Below are 20,522 nucleotides of genomic sequence, written 5' to 3' on the forward strand. Positions count from 1 at the left end.
TACAATGAAATTGTAAAATTACTATAAAAAATGCAAAATTACTGTAAAAATAGTACAAATACCATTAAATAGTAAAACTACCATAAAATAGTAAGCTGGCTTTGTAATAATAGTGAGAATGCAGTATTCTCATAATTAGGTAGTAAGTGTTAATAATGTATAAGCTCATATTGAATGTATGTATGTTCGTTAGAGACGGTCACACTGGACAAGCTCTCTTCCGTTTCAAAATCATTAATAATCTGCATATCAACGATTATTACATGGTGTTAGAAGTGAAAATATCAATTGCAAACTAAAAAGGAACAAAATGGAGCGAGTTCTACAAGAAATCGACTGCTCAATGCTGTCATATGAGTGGCCAAAATGGAAGAGGTCGTTTATCATGTACATGATGGCGTCAGGCAAAGACTTAGAACCAGAAGCCCAAAAGATTGCCACATTCCTATGGTTGGCTGGATCAAAGGTCACGGAAATATACAGTACATTGTTTCCCAACGATGGAACCGCACATGGCATGGTCGGCACCATGGTGACGTCTTCAGACCCGTCTACCTCTGCCGCGGTCGTCAGCCGTACACTGGAGGACGTACTAAAGGCATTCGATGACTACAGCATCCCGTTCCGAAACATCACAATGGAATCCTACAAATTCAACAACATTGTTCAAACTGAGGGACAGCCTTTCATAGAGTTTGAGACGCAACTCCGCAAGCAGCTACAGTTATGTGACTACAAATGTGACTGTGGCCGAACATACGAAGAACGTATGTTGCTAGACCGCTTCATAATTGGCATTCAAGATAAAAAGCTGCAGCTTAAACTCCTTGAATTAAAAAACAAGAAACTCGAGGAGATCATCACTGAGTGCAAAGCCTTTGAAGCGGCCGCAAAAAACAATGACCTTCTACGGAATCCCCATTATGAAAAGTCCGTTGACGTAGTTGTCCGTCGCTGCTATAATTGCGGAGCAATTTTCAACCCGAATCATCTTTCCGAGTGCCGTGCAAAGGGAATGGCATGTTACTATTGCGGAAAAATTGGACATTTTTCCAAGTACTGCAAGCAGCAGAAGAAACGAGTGGATAACAACAACTACAACAGCAGCAATAGACGAGTGGATAACAACAACATCAGCAACAAACGAGTGGATAACAACAACTACAAAAGCAAGCAGATAGATGTGGATCGCAAGCAAACAGCCGGAGCAGTTATTAATTGGATAGAATCAGGTAAAAGTAAGGAAAGAGTATTTAAATCAGAGGCTTACATTAATTAAAGTAATTTTAGAACAAGCGAGTGCGGGCTAAACAGAGTAAGATGGACGAAAACATATAAAATAAATGGAAAAAATGTTACGTTTAAAGTGGACACAGGCGCTGATGTTAACTGCATCCCAAGTGATTTAGTTAAAGAATTAAAACTTGAAGTTAAAAAAGAAAACATTCTAATTTTTGACTATAATAATGTTAAAGTTAATTATTTTTTAAAAGTTAAAGCAAACTGTTATGATCTGAATTCAGAAACAGCCAAATGTATTGAATTTGTATTTGTTGATGCGAAATGTGAACCACTATTAGGTCTTAAGTCCTCTGTAGAATTAAAACTCATTAAACATTTAAAAATTGATTCAATATGTAGATTACCTCAAACCAGGGAGGAATTTGTAGAAAAATTTAGTCAATTATTTCAGGGACTCGGTAAGCTGCCAAAGAAACAATCAATCATTTTGAAGGAAGGTGCTCAGCCTGTGCTCCATTACAAAAAAAGGTTCCCACAAAGTTTGTTAGGGTCATTGGAGCAAGAGTTAAATGCTATGGTAAAGGAAAAGATAATCTCCCCAGTAACATACCCGACTAGTTGGGTAAACAATTTGCAAGTAGTGGAAAAATCAAACGGAAAACTCAGACTTTGTTTAGACCCTAAGCCGTTAAATAACGCAATTAAAAGAGAACATTACCTTATACCAACAATAGATGATTTTATGATACAATTAACTCGGAAAAAGGTTTTTACTATCCTGAATCTGTCCCATGGATTCTGGCAAATGGAGCTACATGAAGCTAGTTCAGATTTAACGACATTCATGACTCCATTCGGGAGATTTAAATTTAACCGGGTTCCATTTGGAATCAATAGCGCTCCTGAAATGTTTCAACGAAATATGGTTCAAATTTTTGGAGGCATACCAAATGTAATAGTTTACTTTGATGACATAGGAATATTAGGGGAAATCTTGAAGATCATGATAACACGTTGTTACAAGTACTTCAGCGGGCTCAAGAAAATGGAATACGTTTTAACCCGGACAAAGTTCAATATAGGAAACAAGAAGTTGAATTTATGGGTCATATTTTATCAGAAGGGCAAATAAAACCTCAAAGAAAGCATTTAGAAGCCATTCAGAATATTAAAATCCCAGAAGATAAAGCGGGAGTGCTACGTATTCTTGGACTTTTTAAATATTTAGCCAAGTTTATCCCAGACTTATCTTCTAGAACTACAAACCTGAGAAATCTGACTAGGAATGATACTTCGTTTGAGTGGACTGTACAACATCAAAACGAACTCAATGACTTGCTTAGAACTATAACAAGTGATACGATTTTAGCCGTTTATGACAGCGCTAAGCCTGTTGTCATTCAAACCGATGCCTCAAAAAACGGTCTCGGTTGTGTTATTCTACAAAACGGACATCCAATCAGTTTTGCGTCACGTACGCTTACAAAGAGTGAACAAAAGTGGGCTCAAATTGAAAAAGAGCTTTTAGCAATTGTTTTTGCGTGTGAAAGGTTTCACTACTATGTCTACGGGAGAGAATTTTTATTAGAAAGTGACCACAAGCCTCTGGAAGTCTTATTAAGCCGTGACATTGACTCAGTAACAATGCGATTACAGCGAATGCTGCTATATCTTCTAAAATACCCAAAAATGTCCGTAAAATATAAACCTGGAAGAGACATGTTAGTTGCAGACTGTTTATCTCGAGCTCAACTACCGGATGAATCAGACATCCCGAAACTGGCCAATGTAATTCATATAATAAGCCAAGCAGCCTGTTTCTCGCAAGAAAATTATGAATGCTATCTTAGGGTTTTGGAAAACGATGAAAATTATTGGAAAATAGCTGAATTTGTTAAAAATGGGTGGCCATCATTCCATAAATTAAACCAATTTTGTCAAAACTTTTATAAACTCAAATCGGAATTACACTTTGAAAACGGTCTTCTATTTCGTGCTGGTAGGCTGGTGATCCCGTCCAAGTTACAGAAATCAATCTCAAACCAAGTTCATGAGTCCCATTTAGGTGTGGAGAAAACCTTAGCTCGAGCACGAAAACTTTACTACTGGCCAGACATGAGCGTACAAATTAAGGAATTGGTGCACTCTTGCGAGGTATGTGAAAAGTTCAGAAGAAACAATCAAAAGGAACCGCTAATAGATGATGAAACACCAGAATATCCATTTCATATGGCAGGAATGGATATTTTTGATTACAGGGGAAACAATTTTTTGTCAATCTTTAATGCATATTCTAATTTCTTGATTGTTAGTCGGCTAAAAGGGAAATCAGTTGCAAATGTCATTGAAGAACTAAGAAAAGCATTTGATAATTATGGGTACCCATCAAAGCTCAAATGTGATAACAATCCCTTTAATTCATTTTCGTTTAGAAACTTTGCTAATGAATGTAATACATTATTGCAGTTTTCGAGTCCTAGGTACCCACAAAGCAACGGACTAGCAGAAAAAGGGGTGGCGATTGCGAAGAATATTTTAAAACGTTGCTCTAAAGCAACTGATTACCAGTATAGAATCCTTGAGTACAATGCTACTCCCGTAGCTAGTTTAGGTCTTGCTCCATGCGAACTGTTCTTTGGACGAATGTGTAAGACAAAAATGCCAATTAAGAAATCGGAGCTGTTGAGAAATCACATTGAGGAGGAAAAGATTATTAAAAGATTCGGTCATAAAAAGGCGAAACAAAAGGCCTATTATAATATGAACTCAAAAACTCTGCGTCCATTAAATATAGGAGATAAAGTCCAATTTAGAAAAAATGCCAATGAATGGGAATGAATGGAAAACAAAAAGTAAATGAAAGGTCGTACATTATAAAAGATTACTTCAATAATTTTTTTAGAAGAAATAGAAGACTCATTAATAAGACACAAAACGGCAATAATATTTATTATAATAATGAAACTGTTAATATGTATGATAATAAAACTGTTAATATGTATAACAATAAAATTGTTAATTTAAGTGAAAATGGAACTGTTAACTTAAGAGAAAACGAACCAGAAGAATCTGAAAAAAGCAATGAAGAGACTGTTAATATAAGCGAAGAACCAGTAAGAACCTTAAGTAATAGCACCTTTGTAAATTTAAGTAACATTGATACCTCAGTGGACTATGAAACCCCTGGAAGTTTCAGTTCAGAAGAAGAGGTAGAACCAACAGTATCACGATCAGGAAGAACTATAAGACCACCCAAAAGATATGGTTGGGATTAAAGTTGTTAAATTAAAAAAAAAAGAAAGCGTGTAATAATAGTGAGAATGCAGTATTCTCATAATTAGGTAGTAAGTGTTAATAATGTATAAGCTCATATTGAATGTACGTATGTTCGTTAGAGACGGTCACACTGGACAAGCTCTCTTCCGTTTCAAAAAGTGGCATCAATAAAGACACGCTTCAATACACGTCTTACAAAATCATTAATAATCTGCATATCAACGATTATTACAGGCTTTAACAAAAAAGAAAGATAACTTCGGCAAGCCGAAGTTTGTATACCCTTGCAGTTATAACTGTTACAAAACAAAAAATTAGCTTCGGAAAGCCGAAGCTTATATACCCTTGCAGCTATACTTATTAAATTTAAAAACACAAAAAATGATATTCCCAATAGTATAAGATAATATGTCAAAAAACACCGAAGCTATAATTTGTTTCATATTATTTTCCTACCAATTTTCCGATCGATCCTATGGCAGCTATTATATAGTCGTCCGATTTTGATAAAATTTAATTCGAAATTCAGAACTAATTAAAAAATGTTATTTCCAAGCGTAGGAGGTTATATGTTGAAAAACACCGGAACTATAATTTGTTTCATATTATTTTTCCACCAATTTTCCGATCGTTCCTATGGCAGCTATATGATATAGTCGTCCGATTTCGATAAAATTTAATTTTAAATTCAAAACTAATTAAAAAATGTTATTTCCAAGCTTAGGAGGTTATATGCTAAAAAACCACCAAAGATATAATTATACCCGTTACTCGTAGAGTAAAAGGGTATACTAGATTCGTCGGAAAGTATGTAACAGGCAGAAGGAAGCGTTTCCGACCCCATAAAGTATATATATTCTTGATCAGGATCACTAGCCGAGTCGATCTAGCCATGTCCGTCTGTCTGTCTGTCCGTCTGTCCGTCTGTCCGGATGAACGCTGAGATCTCGGAAACTATGAGAGCTAAGCTATTGAGATTTGGCGTGCAGATTCCTGAGCTTCTTACGCAGCGCAAGTTTATTTCAGTAGACTGCCACGCCCACTCTAACGCCCACAAACCGCCCAAAATGGTGGCTCCTACAGTTTTGATGCTAGATAGAAAATTTTAACTGAAATGTATTAGTCTTGTCAATACCTATCGATTGACCCAAAAAAATTTTGCTACGCCCACTCTAACGCCCACAAACCTCCCAAGAAAAAAGCTATGACGTCAGAGCTAGACAATGCGAAATGTTTTTACGCGTGTATGTGTGTGTATGTAAATAGTTGCCGGCCGAACTTAGCGGCAAAGAAAAAAGCATTGCCGGCGCTCAGAGAGAGCAAAGTGCGCGGCTAACTTATTCTATTGAATAATGAATTTTTCACGCCTACCCTAACGCCCACAACGCTTAAATCTGTCTTCCGCTGGTAGGTGGCGCATTTAAATCTCGCTTCGCTGCTTGCATATCTCCATTTCCCTTTGGTCCCTTAAGCTGAGTAACGGGTATCTGATAGTCGAGGTACTCGACTATAGCGTTCTCCCTTGTTATACCCGTTACTCGTAGAGTAAAAGGGTATACTAGATTCGTCGGAAAGTTTGTAACAGGCAGAAGGAAGCGTTTCCGACCCCATAAAGTATATATATTCTTGTTCAGGATCACTAGCCGAGTCGATCTAGCCATGTCCGTCTGTCCGTCTGTCCGTCTGTCCGGATGAACGCTGAGATCTCGGAAACTATGGGAGCTAGGCTATTGAGATTTGGCGTGCAGATTCCTGAGCTTCCTACGCAGCGCAAGTTTGTTTCAGTAGACTGCCACGCCCACTCTAACGCCCACAAACCGCCCAAAACTGTGGCTCCTACAGTTTTCATGCTAGATAGAAAATTTTAACTGAAATGTAAGGTTCTCATCAATACCTATCGATTGACCAAAAAAAAGTTTGCCACGCCCACTTAAACGCCCACAAACCGCAAAACCCTGTGACGCCCACAATTTTCATGCTAGATAAAAATTTTTAACTGAAATGTATTGGTCTCGTCAATACCTATCGATTGATCCAAAAAAAAATTTGCCACGCCCACTCTAACGCCCATAACGCTTAAATCTGTATACCGCCGGTAGGTGGCGCATTTTAATCTCGCTTTGCTGCTTGCATATCTCCATTTAGCTGAGTAACGGGTATCTGACAGTCGAGGTACTCGACTATAGCGTTCTCCCTTGTTTTTTTAAATTTTTTTGTCCGATTATTCCTATGGGAGTTATAAGATATAGTTGTCCGATCCGGCTGGTTCCGACTTATATACTACCTGCAAAAGATATAAGACTTTTGGGAAAGTTCAGCCCGATAGCTTTAAAACTGAGAGACTAGTTTGCGTAGAAACGGACGGACAGACGGACATGGCTAGATCGACTCGTCTAGTCATGCTGATCAAGAATATATATACTTTATGGGGTCGGAAACGTCTCCTTCACTGCGTTGCAAACTTCTGACTGAAATCAATATACCCTCTGCAAGGGTATAATGATATTCCCAATAGTATAAGATAAAATGTCAAAATACACCGAAGCTATGATTTGTTTCATATTATTTTCCCACCAATTTTCCAATCGTTTTTATGACAGCTATATGATATAGTCGTCCGATTTTGATAAAATTAAATTCGAAATTCAGAACTAATTAAAAAATGTTATTTCCAAGCGTAGGAGCTTATATGTTAAAAAACACCAAGGAAATAATTAAAAAAATTTTATTTCCGATTTTTCCTATGGGAGCTAAAAGATATAGTTGTCCGATCCGGCTGGTTCCAACTTATATACTACCTGCAAAAGAAATAAAACATTTGGGAAAGTTTCAGCCCTACAGCTTTAAAACTGAGAGACTAGTTTGCGTAGAAACGGACGGACAGGCGGACAAGGCTAGATCGACTCGTCTAGTCATGCTGATCAAGAATATATATACTTTATGGGGTCGGAAACGTCTCCTCTATAAAAAATATAAAAAGTAAAGGGCCGAGAGAGATACCCTGAGGAAGTCCAGATGTCGCTTTATAAGGATGGGATAATGCACAACCCACTTCTACATGATATTGTCCGTTATCCAAATACGATTAAGAAAAGAGGAGTGAAAGCCAAGTTAGGAAAGTTTAGCCTATAGGGAAGAGTGACAAGCCTTGTCAAAAGCTTTTGCAAAATCGATGTAAATCGTGTCCATTGCATGAACACCAAGATTCGTAAAAATAGCTAAGTTGGTAATCGTAGATCGACCAGGTATGAAGCCATGTTGATTAGGTTCGATGTAAGACCTTATTAAGAAAGATAATTTTTTGAAAATTATTCCTTCGAACAATTTAGCTATGTTGATGATTTTAGCAGTTGGCCTTTAATTAGAAATATCAATTTCACTTCCTCCTTTATGGACCGGCATGAATAGAAATTTTCCATCTAATTGGGAATCTACCTTGAGGCAAAGAAGAAGTGAACATGATTTGCAGGGGGAGTTAAGGACTGGCAATACGATTCTTAAGGAAGAATGAAGAAATTCCATCAAAGTCTAGCCTTGGAGAATCATCAAAATAACTAATGGTTTCAGAAATGTCATCATACGATATGTCCAGGCTCCAAATGTTGCAAATTGAATGTTAAAATTGAATTTATAGTTTCCTGGTCATACCAATTATCGGAAGGTTCAATGTTCAAGGAAAAACGGGCGGCAAACAAATCGGAGATATCGGTCTCGGTGGAAGCAACAACATCACCATACGACATTGTTGAAAGTATAGAGGAATTTGATTTTTTAGAGTTAACAAACCGCCAAAAGGTCTTAGGGTTGCCCTCCAAACTCAGCTTCACAAATGTATTGTTTATATAGAAATTTATTAAGAAACTCAAACTCACGTTTGTGCTGCCTGTATCTTTTACCATCGGCTGGGTTATGTGTTTTAGAATATTTTTTGTAGTATTTCTTTCTAAGGATTTTGTCCTAAGGATTGTCCTAAGGATTTGCAGTCCTTTAGTATACCAAGAAAGCCTATAGGAACCCCGTATCTTGGAACGAAAAATGCTGTCAAGAGTATTTCTAAAAGTTGAAAGAAAGGTTTTATAATAAGTTTCAATGCAAGAGTTCGATAGCAAGACACCCCAATTCAAGGCTAGCAGGCAATCCCTTTGGGAACTCAAACTAGAGGCATCAAATATGTATATAGGACTAGAATCAATAAATGGCAGAAAGCTGTAAAATTCAATGATTAAGCAAAAGGGTTTGTTATCCACAAAGCAATTTGAAATGGTAAATTCAGCAAGTGTTAAGAATTTAGGATCGAAGAATTCATTCGAACTAAAGTTAGAATTTAATCAGTATGATAATGTCAAGTTCACTGCTGCAACATGGAAGTATTCATAAATACAGATTGCGTTTTAGTTCTCATGCCGGATATATTTCGAAAGTATATTTTTAGGCCATTCTTTCTTGAATGATGGCTGTTTGGATTTACTGCAGACAAGCCCCTAGCAGGTTGCTAGTCAGCGCATATTGTTGAAGAGGAATTCTCAACATCCAAATTAGATGTCGGCCTGGCATGATCATAAATACTATTAAGTACCTTGCGCAACGTATCCGTACGTATTTTCATAGGGAGGTTAAGATCATCGTTCCAAGGAATGATAGTGCAATCGAATTAGGAATATGTAAATGATTTTCTTACGGACGCATGCCTGTTCTGTGAGGGCCATCCAAAGAGCGCAGAAGAAATTGCATCAATAGAGAGAGGCGGTGAAGAGCACAGTGAAGAGAGTATCCCACACTATGGGGAATTTGACCACTTTTTTTGGCCGAATCCCATTTTTTAAGAGTCGTTAAAAATAGGTATTGTTTATCAGATTGCATCAGGATAACATCAATATCTAATGTTACTAACAGAAAAGTTTAACAGTACGCACCACAGTTAAGTTATCAGCTGGTAAAGCCTGTTTTTATTTCAACGAGGTGGCAGCGCTGGTAAAGCGCCTATTATTCTTAATAGTTTAAATTGTCAAAAAGTGTAAAACTAAACATAGCTCTGAGATTTTTGAAATACCATCCGATCAGAGGGACTTGTAACTTGTGTTTGTGACCTTAATATTGTATTTATTGGTTGTGGTGCTCATATATTCGTGATCTAGTTCTAATCTCCAAAAACACAAAATCTTTAAGTTAATTTGTATTTTTAAATAGAGCTACAAAGTGATTTTAGCTGTTTCCACCTCCAACATTTTTTTATCTTGTAGAGTATTTAATTATCATTGAGCTCGGTAAGTATAAAAGTGCACTTTTGCGCACTTTCTCTAAAATTTAGATTTAAAGAGCTCTACCTAATATAGTACATTTCTCTCATTTTTGTCTGGTAAATGGCAGTTTTGATGATATCTTAAAAGAAATAACGATTATTTTAAAAAAATTTTACAACATCATTTCATTTACTTAACGTTGATATATAGGATTGTATTATTTTTCGTAAGAATTATAGTGATAACAATACAAAAAATTACAAATTCACTAAAAAAATGGGAAATAAAAACGCCAACATTTTTTTTAAGTCAGTCTGGTCTTTTAAAAAAAAAATCAAGAAAAAAATTTTTTATATGATTGACAAGAAAAAAAAATTTTTTTCTTAAAAAAAAGGCGGGACTACGCTTATCTTTTTTTTATTTACTTCCTTTAAGCTTTATATACTTAATTCTAAAAACAAAACTTTTAAATGTTGCATCGTTTTTAAGTTATTAAATAATGCCACAAAAAGTGGGCCAATTCCCCATAGTGCATTAGTATCAGAATCCGAAGATAGCAGCATCCAATGTTGATTCAACTCCAGCGGTGAATATGTAGAGAATATATTTTTGCGCATTCCATCCTAATGTAAAAGCATGCGACGAAACGGCAGAAAGAGAAGAGAGAGCAAGTGTGGGCAGAGTGCGGCGAGCGATATCGCGAAAGAGAATAGAGAGCGCCAATCCAGAGAGAGCGCAGTATGGGAGAGTAACTATTGTAAATTGCGAGCATAAGCAACGCAAAAGAAAGAGCAGAATCTGAAGCAGATCGCGATAAACTGTTTCTCCTAAGTCGAAACTGAGATTTATGACATATTTATTATGATTTTTTGAGGGTGACAATGTCGAAAAAAATTTGTATGAAAAAAGAAAATTAATATTTTGGAAAAATTCTAATTGCAGTTACTTTTATTATGGTTTGAAGAAACTTTTTGCATCATAAAATTAAAGTTTTCAAGTCGAGGAAATAGTTTAAAAAGTAGATGTTTACACAAATTCGTCCTTTTCATTAAGTACTGAATGGGTTAAGGAAAGTATTGCACCATTCAAACGGCATTTAAATTACCTTTCCATTGATGCCAAAGTTAACAAGAAGTGAGTTCAAATGATGAGTATATTTAACTTTTGTTTTGTAAAAATACTTTTGACCACGCCTGTATAAATTGGGTTTTGGATTCCAGACTAAATAAAAAATTCAGAATAAGTTTTGTAAATTCATTGATAAAAAATTTAAATACATTGAGTGATAAGTACTTTACACAAGAATGAATGAACAAGAGTTCAAGAGTTGGGAAAGATTCACAGTGTAATTTCCATAGTACCAATAAATGAAAAAAACTATATTTCTGTCTCAAAAAATATGAAATTTTTTAGTGGAAACAGTTTTGAAATTCGTTTTCTCGATACATATAGACTTATGCCATCAAGTTTAGATACCCTAGCTTCTAATTTAGTAGATGATCAATTGAATACTGTAAAGTCATTTTTAAGTAATTATATAGAATTTCGACTTATGCGTAAGAAGGGTATATTTCCCTATGAATATTTAGATTCCGCTAGTAGACTAATTTATTTCATTAAAGACTAATTTTACAGGTAATAGAATGCCCTTTAACTATTTTATACACAGCATTGAGATCCATTCATTATTTTAGAAGCTACACTTCGTCAAAGTAAAAAAAGTTGGAAAAATGCAAAAACACTGGAATAAATGGCTTTTTTAAAAATACACGCCTTAAAACCGAAATTTGTTTTATGTTTTTTTCTTGAAGGCTGAACCTTAACGAAGAATATGAGCCATTAATCACGACAATTCGTCGGTAAATCGAGTCTTTACAGATTCTTAAACGTATATACCCAAGTTCAGTATTCGGGAGCAGCGGCCGTTAAACATTATTTTAATTTTCAGTGTTGGGGAACGTCAGAACTTGGTGCAAGTAGTTATGCATAACGTCAGTTTCCTTGCTATTAGTGGTGTGCACGCTAAAAAGTTTTCGATTGCAGTTACGAGGAAATCATTTTCATAAATTTTTTTAATATTGCGCTTACGGCTCCGCTATTTACAGTACGAGTAGAATACATTTTTTGTTTTGGGAAAGATTTAAGCGTAACTTTTTTGGATGTACTAGTATTGAAAGAACAAGTTTTTTTTTACACATAGAATACGATTGTTATAATTAATGCATTATTAAACTAAACCTTCAAAACAGTTTTGGCTTCTTATTTGCTTCTTGTATGAGCTATTGTCCGTTTCCCGAATAAGACCCCAAGTATAGTCACCCAACATAGCGGCATCCCAAAAGCCATGATATCGGCTCTAAATCTGAAATCAATCTCAAACCAAGTTCATGAGTCCCATTTAGGTGTGGAGAAAACCTTAGCTCGAGCACGAAAACTTTACTACTGGCCAGACATGAGCGTACAAATTAAGGAATTGGTGCACTCTTGCGAGGTATGTGAAAAGTTCAGAAGAAACAATCAAAAGGAACCGCTAATAGATGATGAAACACCAGAATATCCATTTCATATGGCAGGAATGGATATTTTTGATTACAGGGGAAACAATTTTTTGTCAATCTTTAATGCATATTCTAATTTCTTGATTGTTAGTCGGCTAAAAGGGAAATCAGTTGCAAATGTCATTGAAGAACTAAGAAAAGCATTTGATAATTATGGGTACCCATCAAAGCTCAAATGTGATAACAATCCCTTTAATTCATTTTCGTTTAGAAACTTTGCTAATGAATGTAATACATTATTGCAGTTTTCGAGTCCTAGGTACCCACAAAGCAACGGACTAGCAGAAAAAGGGGTGGCGATTGCGAAGAATATTTTAAAACGTTGCTCTAAAGCAACTGATTACCAGTATAGAATCCTTGAGTACAATGCTACTCCCGTAGCTAGTTTAGGTCTTGCTCCATGCGAACTGTTCTTTGGACGAATGTGTAAGACAAAAATGCCAATTAAGAAATCGGAGCTGTTGAGAAATCACATTGAGGAGGAAAAGATTATTAAAAGATTCGGTCATAAAAAGGCGAAACAAAAGGCCTATTATAATATGAACTCAAAAACTCTGCGTCCATTAAATATAGGAGATAAAGTCCAATTTAGAAAAAATGCCAATGAATGGGAATGAATGGAAAACAAAAAGTAAATGAAAGGTCGTACATTATAAAAGATTACTTCAATAATTTTTTTAGAAGAAATAGAAGACTCATTAATAAGACACAAAACGGCAATAATATTTATTATAATAATGAAACTGTTAATATGTATGATAATAAAACTGTTAATATGTATGACAATAAAATTGTTAATTTAAGTGAAAATGGAACTGTTAACTTAAGAGAAAACGAACCAGAAGAATCTGAAAAAAGCAATGAAGAGACTGTTAATATAAGCGAAGAACCAGTAGTCCAAGAAACTGAAAATTTTGATCTAAATCAAACTGACAATGTTAACATAGAAGAAAACATAGATCCCTTAAGTAATAGCACCTTTGTAAATTTAAGTAACATTGATACCTCAGTGGACTATGAAACCCCTGGAAGTTTCAGTTCAGAAGAAGAGGTAGAACCAACAGTATCACGATCAGGAAGAACTATAAGACCACCCAAAAGATATGGTTGGGATTAAAGTTGTTAAATTAAAAAAAAAAAGAAAGCGTGTAATAATAGTGAGAATGCAGTATTCTCATAATTAGGTAGTAAGTGTTAATAATGTATAAGCTCATATTGAATGTACGTATGTTCGTTAGAGACGGTCACACTGGACAAGCTCTCTTCCGTTTCAAAAAGTGGCATCAATAAAGACACGCTTCAATACACGTCTTACAAAATCATTAATAATCTGCATATCAACGATTATTACAGGCTTTAACAAAAAAGAAAGATAACTTCGGCAAGCCGAAGTTTGTATACCCTTGCAGTTATAACTGTTACAAAACAAGCAAAAAATAAGAAAAAAATTTGCTTCGGAAAGCCGAAGCTTATATACCCTTGCAGCTATACTTATTAAATTTAAAAACACAAAAAATGATATTCCCAATAGTATAAGATAATATGTCAAAAAACACCGAAGCTATAATTTGTTTCATATTATTTTCCTACCAATTTTCCGATCGATCCTATGGCAGCTATTATATAGTCGTCCGATTTTGATAAAATTTAATTCGAAATTCAGAACTAATTAAAAAATGTTATTTCCAAGCGTAGGAGGTTATATGTTGAAAAACACCGGAACTATAATTTGTTTCATATTATTTTTCCACCAATTTTCCGATCGTTCCTATGGCAGCTATATGATATAGTCGTCCGATTTCGATAAAATTTAATTTTAAATTCAAAACTAATTAAAAAATGTTATTTCCAAGCTTAGGAGGTTATATGCTAAAAAACCACCAAAGATATAATTATACCCGTTACTCGTAGAGTAAAAGGGTATACTAGATTCGTCGGAAAGTATGTAACAGGCAGAAGGAAGCGTTTCCGACCCCATAAAGTATATATATTCTTGATCAGGATCACTAGCCGAGTCGATCTAGCCATGTCCGTCTGTCTGTCTGTCCGTCTGTCCGTCTGTCCGGATGAACGCTGAGATCTCGGAAACTATGAGAGCTAAGCTATTGAGATTTGGCGTGCAGATTCCTGAGCTTCTTACGCAGCGCAAGTTTATTTCAGTAGACTGCCACGCCCACTCTAACGCCCACAAACCGCCCAAAATGGTGGCTCCTACAGTTTTGATGCTAGATAGAAAATTTTAACTGAAATGTATTAGTCTTGTCAATACCTATCGATTGACCCAAAAAAATTTTGCTACGCCCACTCTAACGCCCACAAACCTCCCAAGAAAAAAGCTATGACGTCAGAGCTAGACAATGCGAAATGATTTTACGCGTGTATGTGTGTGTATGTAAATAGTTGCCGGCCGAACTTAGCGGCAAAGAAAAAAGCATTGCCGGCGCTCAGAGAGAGCAAAGTGCGCGGCTAACTTATTCTATTGAATAATGAATTTTTCACGCCTACCCTAACGCCCACAACGCTTAAATCTGTCTTCCGCTGGTAGGTGGCGCATTTAAATCTCGCTTCGCTGCTTGCATATCTCCATTTCCCTTTGGTCCCTTAAGCTGAGTAACGGGTATCTGATAGTCGAGGTACTCGACTATAGCGTTCTCCCTTGTTATACCCGTTACTCGTAGAGTAAAAGGGTATACTAGATTCGTCGGAAAGTTTGTAACAGGCAGAAGGAAGCGTTTCCGACCCCATAAAGTATATATATTCTTGTTCAGGATCACTAGCCGAGTCGATCTAGCCATGTCCGTCTGTCCGTCTGTCCGTCTGTCCGGATGAACGCTGAGATCTCGGAAACTATGGGAGCTAGGCTATTGAGATTTGGCGTGCAGATTCCTGAGCTTCCTACGCAGCGCAAGTTTGTTTCAGTAGACTGCCACGCCCACTCTAACGCCCACAAACCGCCCAAAACTGTGGCTCCTACAGTTTTCATGCTAGATAGAAAATTTTAACTGAAATGTAAGGTTCTCATCAATACCTATCGATTGACCAAAAAAAAGTTTGCCACGCCCACTTAAACGCCCACAAACCGCAAAACCCTGTGACGCCCACAATTTTCATGCTAGATAAAAATTTTTAACTGAAATGTATTGGTCTCGTCAATACCTATCGATTGATCCAAAAAAAAATTTGCCACGCCCACTCTAACGCCCATAACGCTTAAATCTGTATACCGCCGGTAGGTGGCGCATTTTAATCTCGCTTTGCTGCTTGCATATCTCCATTTAGCTGAGTAACGGGTATCTGACAGTCGAGGTACTCAACTATAGCGTTCTCCCTTGTTTTTTTAAATTTTTTTGTCCGATTATTCCTATGGGAGTTATAAGATATAGTTGTCCGATCCGGCTGGTTCCGACTTATATACTACCTGCAAAAGATATAAGACTTTTGGGAAAGTTCAGCCCGATAGCTTTAAAACTGAGAGACTAGTTTGCGTAGAAACGGACGGACAGACGGACATGGCTAGATCGACTCGTCTAGTCATGCTGATCAAGAATATATATACTTTATGGGGTCGGAAACGTCTCCTTCACTGCGTTGCAAACTTCTGACTGAAATCAATATACCCTCTGCAAGGGTATAATGATATTCCCAATAGTATAAGATAAAATGTCAAAATACACCGAAGCTATGATTTGTTTCATATTATTTTCCCACCAATTTTCCAATCGTTTTTATGACAGCTATATGATATAGTCGTCCGATTTTGATAAAATTAAATTCGAAATTCAGAACTAATTAAAAAATGTTATTTCCAAGCGTAGGAGCTTATATGTTAAAAAACACCAAGGAAATAATTAAAAAAATTTTATTTCCGATTTTTCCTATGGGAGCTAAAAGATATAGTTGTCCGATCCGGCTGGTTCCAACTTATATACTACCTGCAAAAGAAATAAAACATTTGGGAAAGTTTCAGCCCTACAGCTTTAAAACTGAGAGACTAGTTTGCGTAGAAACGGACGGACAGGCGGACAAGGCTAGATCGACTCGTCTAGTCATGCTGATCAAGAATATATATACTTTATGGGGTCGGAAACGTCTCCTCTATAAAAAATATAAAAAGTAAAGGGCCGAGAGAGATACCCTGAGGAAGTCCAGATGTCGCTTTATAAGGATGGGATAATGCACAACCCACTTCTACATGATATTGTCCGTTATCCAAATACGATTAAGAAAAGAGGAGTGAAAGCCAAGTTAGGAAAGTTTAGCCTATAGGGAAGAGTGACAAGCCTTGTCAAAAGCTTTTGCAAAATCGATGTAAATCGTGTCCATTGCATGAACACCAAGATTCGTAAAAATAGCTAAGTTGGTAATCGTAGATCGACCAGGTATGAAGCCATGTTGATTAGGTTCGATGTAAGACCTTATTAAGAAAGATAATTTTTTGAAAATTATTCCTTCGAACAATTTAGCTATGTTGATGATTTTAGCAGTTGGCCTTTAATTAGAAATATCAATTTCACTTCCTCCTTTATGGACCGGCATGAATAGAAATTTTCCATCTAATTGGGAATCTACCTTGAGGCAAAGAAGAAGTGAACATGATTTGCAGGGGGAGTTAAGGACTGGCAATACGATTCTTAAGGAAGAATGAAGAAATTCCATCAAAGTCTAGCCTTGGAGAATCATCAAAATAACTAATGGTTTCAGAAATGTCATCATACGATATGTCCAGGCTCCAAATGTTGCAAATTGAATGTTAAAATTGAATTTATAGTTTCCTGGTCATACCAATTATCGGAAGGTTCAATGTTCAAGGAAAAACGGGCGGCAAAGAAATCGGAGATATCGGTCTCGGTGGAAGCAACAACATCACCATACGACATTGTTGAAAGTATAGAGGAATTTGATTTTTTAGAGTTAACAAACCGCCAAAAGGTCTTAGGGTTGCCCTCCAAACTCAGCTTCACAAATGTATTGTTTATATAGAAATTTATTAAGAAACTCAAACTCACGTTTGTGCTGCCTGTATCTTTTACCATCGGCTGGGTTATGTGTTTTAGAATATTTTTTATAGTATTTCTTTCTAAGGATTTTGTCCTAAGGATTGTCCTAAGGATTTGCAGTCCTTTAGTATACCAAGAAAGCCTATAGGAACCCCGTATCTTGGAACGAAAAATGCTGTCAAGAGTATTTCTAAAAGTTGAAAGAAAGGTTTTATAATAAGTTTCAATGCAAGAGTTCGATAGCAAGACACCCCAATTCAAGGCTAGCAGGCAATCCCTTTGGGAACTCAAACTAGAGGCATCAAATATGTATATAGGACTAGAATCAATAAATGGCAGAAAGCTGTAAAATTCAATGATTAAGCAAAAGGGTTTGTTATCCACAAAGCAATTTGAAATGGTAAATTCAGCAAGTGTTAAGAATTTAGGATCGAAGAATTCATTCGAACTAAAGTTAGAATTTAATCAGTATGATAATGTCAAGTTCACTGCTGCAACATGGAAGTATTCATAAATACAGATTGCGTTTTAGTTCTCATGCCGGATATATTTCGAAAGTATATTTTTAGGCCATTCTTTCTTGAATGATGGCTGTTTGGATTTACTGCAGACAAGCCCCTAGCAGGTTGCTAGTCAGCGCATATTGTTGAAGAGGAATTCTCAACATCCAAATTAGATGTCGGCCTGGCATGATCATAAATACTATTAAGTACCTTGCGCAACGTATCCGTACGTATTTTCATAGGGAGGTTAAGATCATCGTTCCAAGGAATGATAGTGCAATCGAATTAGGAATATGTAAATGATTTTCTTACGGACGTATGCCTGTTCTGTGAGGGCCATCCAAAGAGCGCAGAAGAAATTGCATCAATAGAGAGAGGCGGTGAAGAGCACAGTGAAGAGAGTATCCCACACTATGGGGAATTTGACCACTTTTTTTGGCCGAATCCCATTTTTTAAGAGTCGTTAAAAATAGGTATTGTTTATCAGATTGCATCAGGATAACATCAATATCTAATGTTACTAACAGAAAAGTTTAACAGTACGCACCACAGTTAAGTTATCAGCTGGTAAAGCCTGTTTTTATTTCAACGAGGTGGCATCGCTGGTAAAGCGCCTATTATTCTTAATAGTTTAAATTGTCAAAAAGTGTAAAACTAAACATAGCTCTGAGATTTTTGAAATACCATCCGATCAGAGGGACTTGTAACTTGTGTTTGTGACCTTAATATTGTATTTATTGGTTGTGGTGCTCATATATTCGTGATCTAGTTCTAATCTCCAAAAACACAAAATCTTTAAGTTAATTTGTATTTTTAAATAGAGCTACAAAGTGATTTTAGCTGTTTCCACCTCCAACATTTTTTTATCTTGTAGAGTATTTAATTATCATTGAGCTCGGTAAGTATAAAAGTGCACTTTTGCGCACTTTCTCTAAAATTTAGATTTAAAGAGCTCTACCTAATACATTTCTCTCATTTTTGTCTGGTAAATGGCAGTTTTGATGATATCTTAAAAGAAATAACGATTATTTTAAAAAAATTTTACAACATCATTTCATTTACTTAACGTTGATATATAGGATTGTATTATTTTTCGTAAGAATTATAGTGATAACAATACAAAAAATTACAAATTCACTAAAAAAATGGGAAATAAAAAACGCCAACATTTTTTTTAAGTCAGTCTGGTCTTTTAAAAAAAAAATTTTTTATATGATTGACAAGAAAAAAAAATTTTTTTCTTAAAAAAAAGGCGGGACTACGCTTATCTTTTTTTTATTTACTTCCTTTAAGCTTTATATACTTAATTCTAAAAACAAAACTTTTAAATGTTGCATCGTTTTTAAGTTATTAAATAATGCCACAAAAAGTGGGCCAATTCCCCATAGTGCATTAGTATCAGAATCCGAAGATAGCAGCATCCAATGTTGATTCAACTCCAGCGGTGAATATGTAGAGAATATATTTTTGCGCATTCCATCCTAATGTAAAAGCATGCGACGAAACGGCAGAAAGAGAAGAGAGAGCAAGTGTGGGCAGAGTGCGGCGAGCGATATCGCGAAAGAGAATAGAGAGCGCCAATCCAGAGAGAGCGCAGTATGGGAGAGTAACTATTGTAAATTGCGAGCATAAGCAACGCAAAAGAAAGAGCAGAATCTGAAGCAGATCGCGATAAACTGTTTCTCCTAAGTCGAAACTGAGATTTATGACATATTTATTATGATTTTTTGAGGGTGACAATGTCGAAAAAAATTTGTATGAAAAAAGAAAATTAATATTTTGGAAAAATTCTAATTGCAGTTACTTTTATTATGGTTTGAAGAAACTTTTTGCATCATAAAATTAAAGTTTTCAAGTCGAGGAAATAGTTTAAAAAGTAGATGTTTACACAAATTCGTCCTTTTCATTAAGTACTGAATGGGTTAAGAAAAGTATTGCACCATTCAAACGGCATTTAAATTACCTTTCCATTGATGCCAAAGTTAACAAGAAGTGAGTTCAAATGATGAGTATATTTAACTTTTGTTTTGTAAAAATACTTTTGACCACGCCTGTATAAATTGGGTTTTGGATTCCAGACTAAATAAAAAATTCAGAATAAGTTTTGTAAATTCATTGATAAAAAATTTAAATACATTGAGTGATAAGTACTTTACACAAGAATGAATGAACAAGAGTTCAAGAGTTGGGAAAGATTCACAGTGTAATTTCCATAGTACCAATAAATGAAAAAAACTATATTTCTGTCTCAAAAAATATGAAATTTTTTAGTGGAAACAGTTTTGAAATTCGTTTTCTCGATACATATAGACTTATGCCATCAAGTTTAGATACCCTAGCTTCTAATTTAGTAGATGATCAATTGAATACTGTAAAGTCATTTTTAAGTAATTATATAGAATTTCGACTTATGCGTAAGAAGGGTATATTTCCCTATGAATATTTAGATTCCGCTAGTAGACTAATTTATTTCATTAAAGACTAATTTTACAGGTAATAGAATGCCCTTTAACTATTTTATACACAGCATTGAGATCCATTCATTATTTTAGAAGCTACACTTCGTCAAAGTAAAAAAAGTTGGAAAAATGCAAAAACACTGGAATAAATGGCTTTTTTAAAAATACACGCCTTAAAACCGAAATTTGTTTTATGTTTTTTTCTTGAAGGCTGAACCTTAACGAAGAATATGAGCCATTAATCACG

General features: G+C 35.6%; 1 protein-coding gene across 4 annotated transcripts in view; it reads left to right on the plus strand.

Moving 5' to 3' along the window:
- The first annotated feature begins 207 nt into the window (after positions 1 to 207).
- LOC118877764 (uncharacterized) overlaps positions 208 to 20,522 on the plus strand; it is a 45,963-nt gene continuing 25,648 nt past the window's right edge. Inside the window, exons 1-2 of one of the 4 annotated variants that reach the window (XM_070996474.1) lie at positions 209 to 1,238; positions 1,291 to 1,619. In XM_070996474.1, coding sequence (XP_070852575.1) covers positions 311 to 1,238; positions 1,291 to 1,310 — 948 coding nt within the window. In that variant the 5' untranslated portion in view covers positions 209 to 310 and the 3' untranslated portion in view covers positions 1,311 to 1,619. Of the gene's footprint in view, positions 1,239 to 1,281; positions 1,620 to 20,522 lie in introns of those variants that run through there. The other 3 variants (XM_070996473.1, XM_070996475.1, XM_070996472.1) reach the window with 3 other exon arrangements.

Source organism: Drosophila suzukii, chromosome 3 (genome assembly GCF_043229965.1).
Source record: "Drosophila suzukii chromosome 3, CBGP_Dsuzu_IsoJpt1.0, whole genome shotgun sequence".
NCBI classification, from domain to species: domain Eukaryota; kingdom Metazoa; phylum Arthropoda; class Insecta; order Diptera; family Drosophilidae; genus Drosophila; species Drosophila suzukii.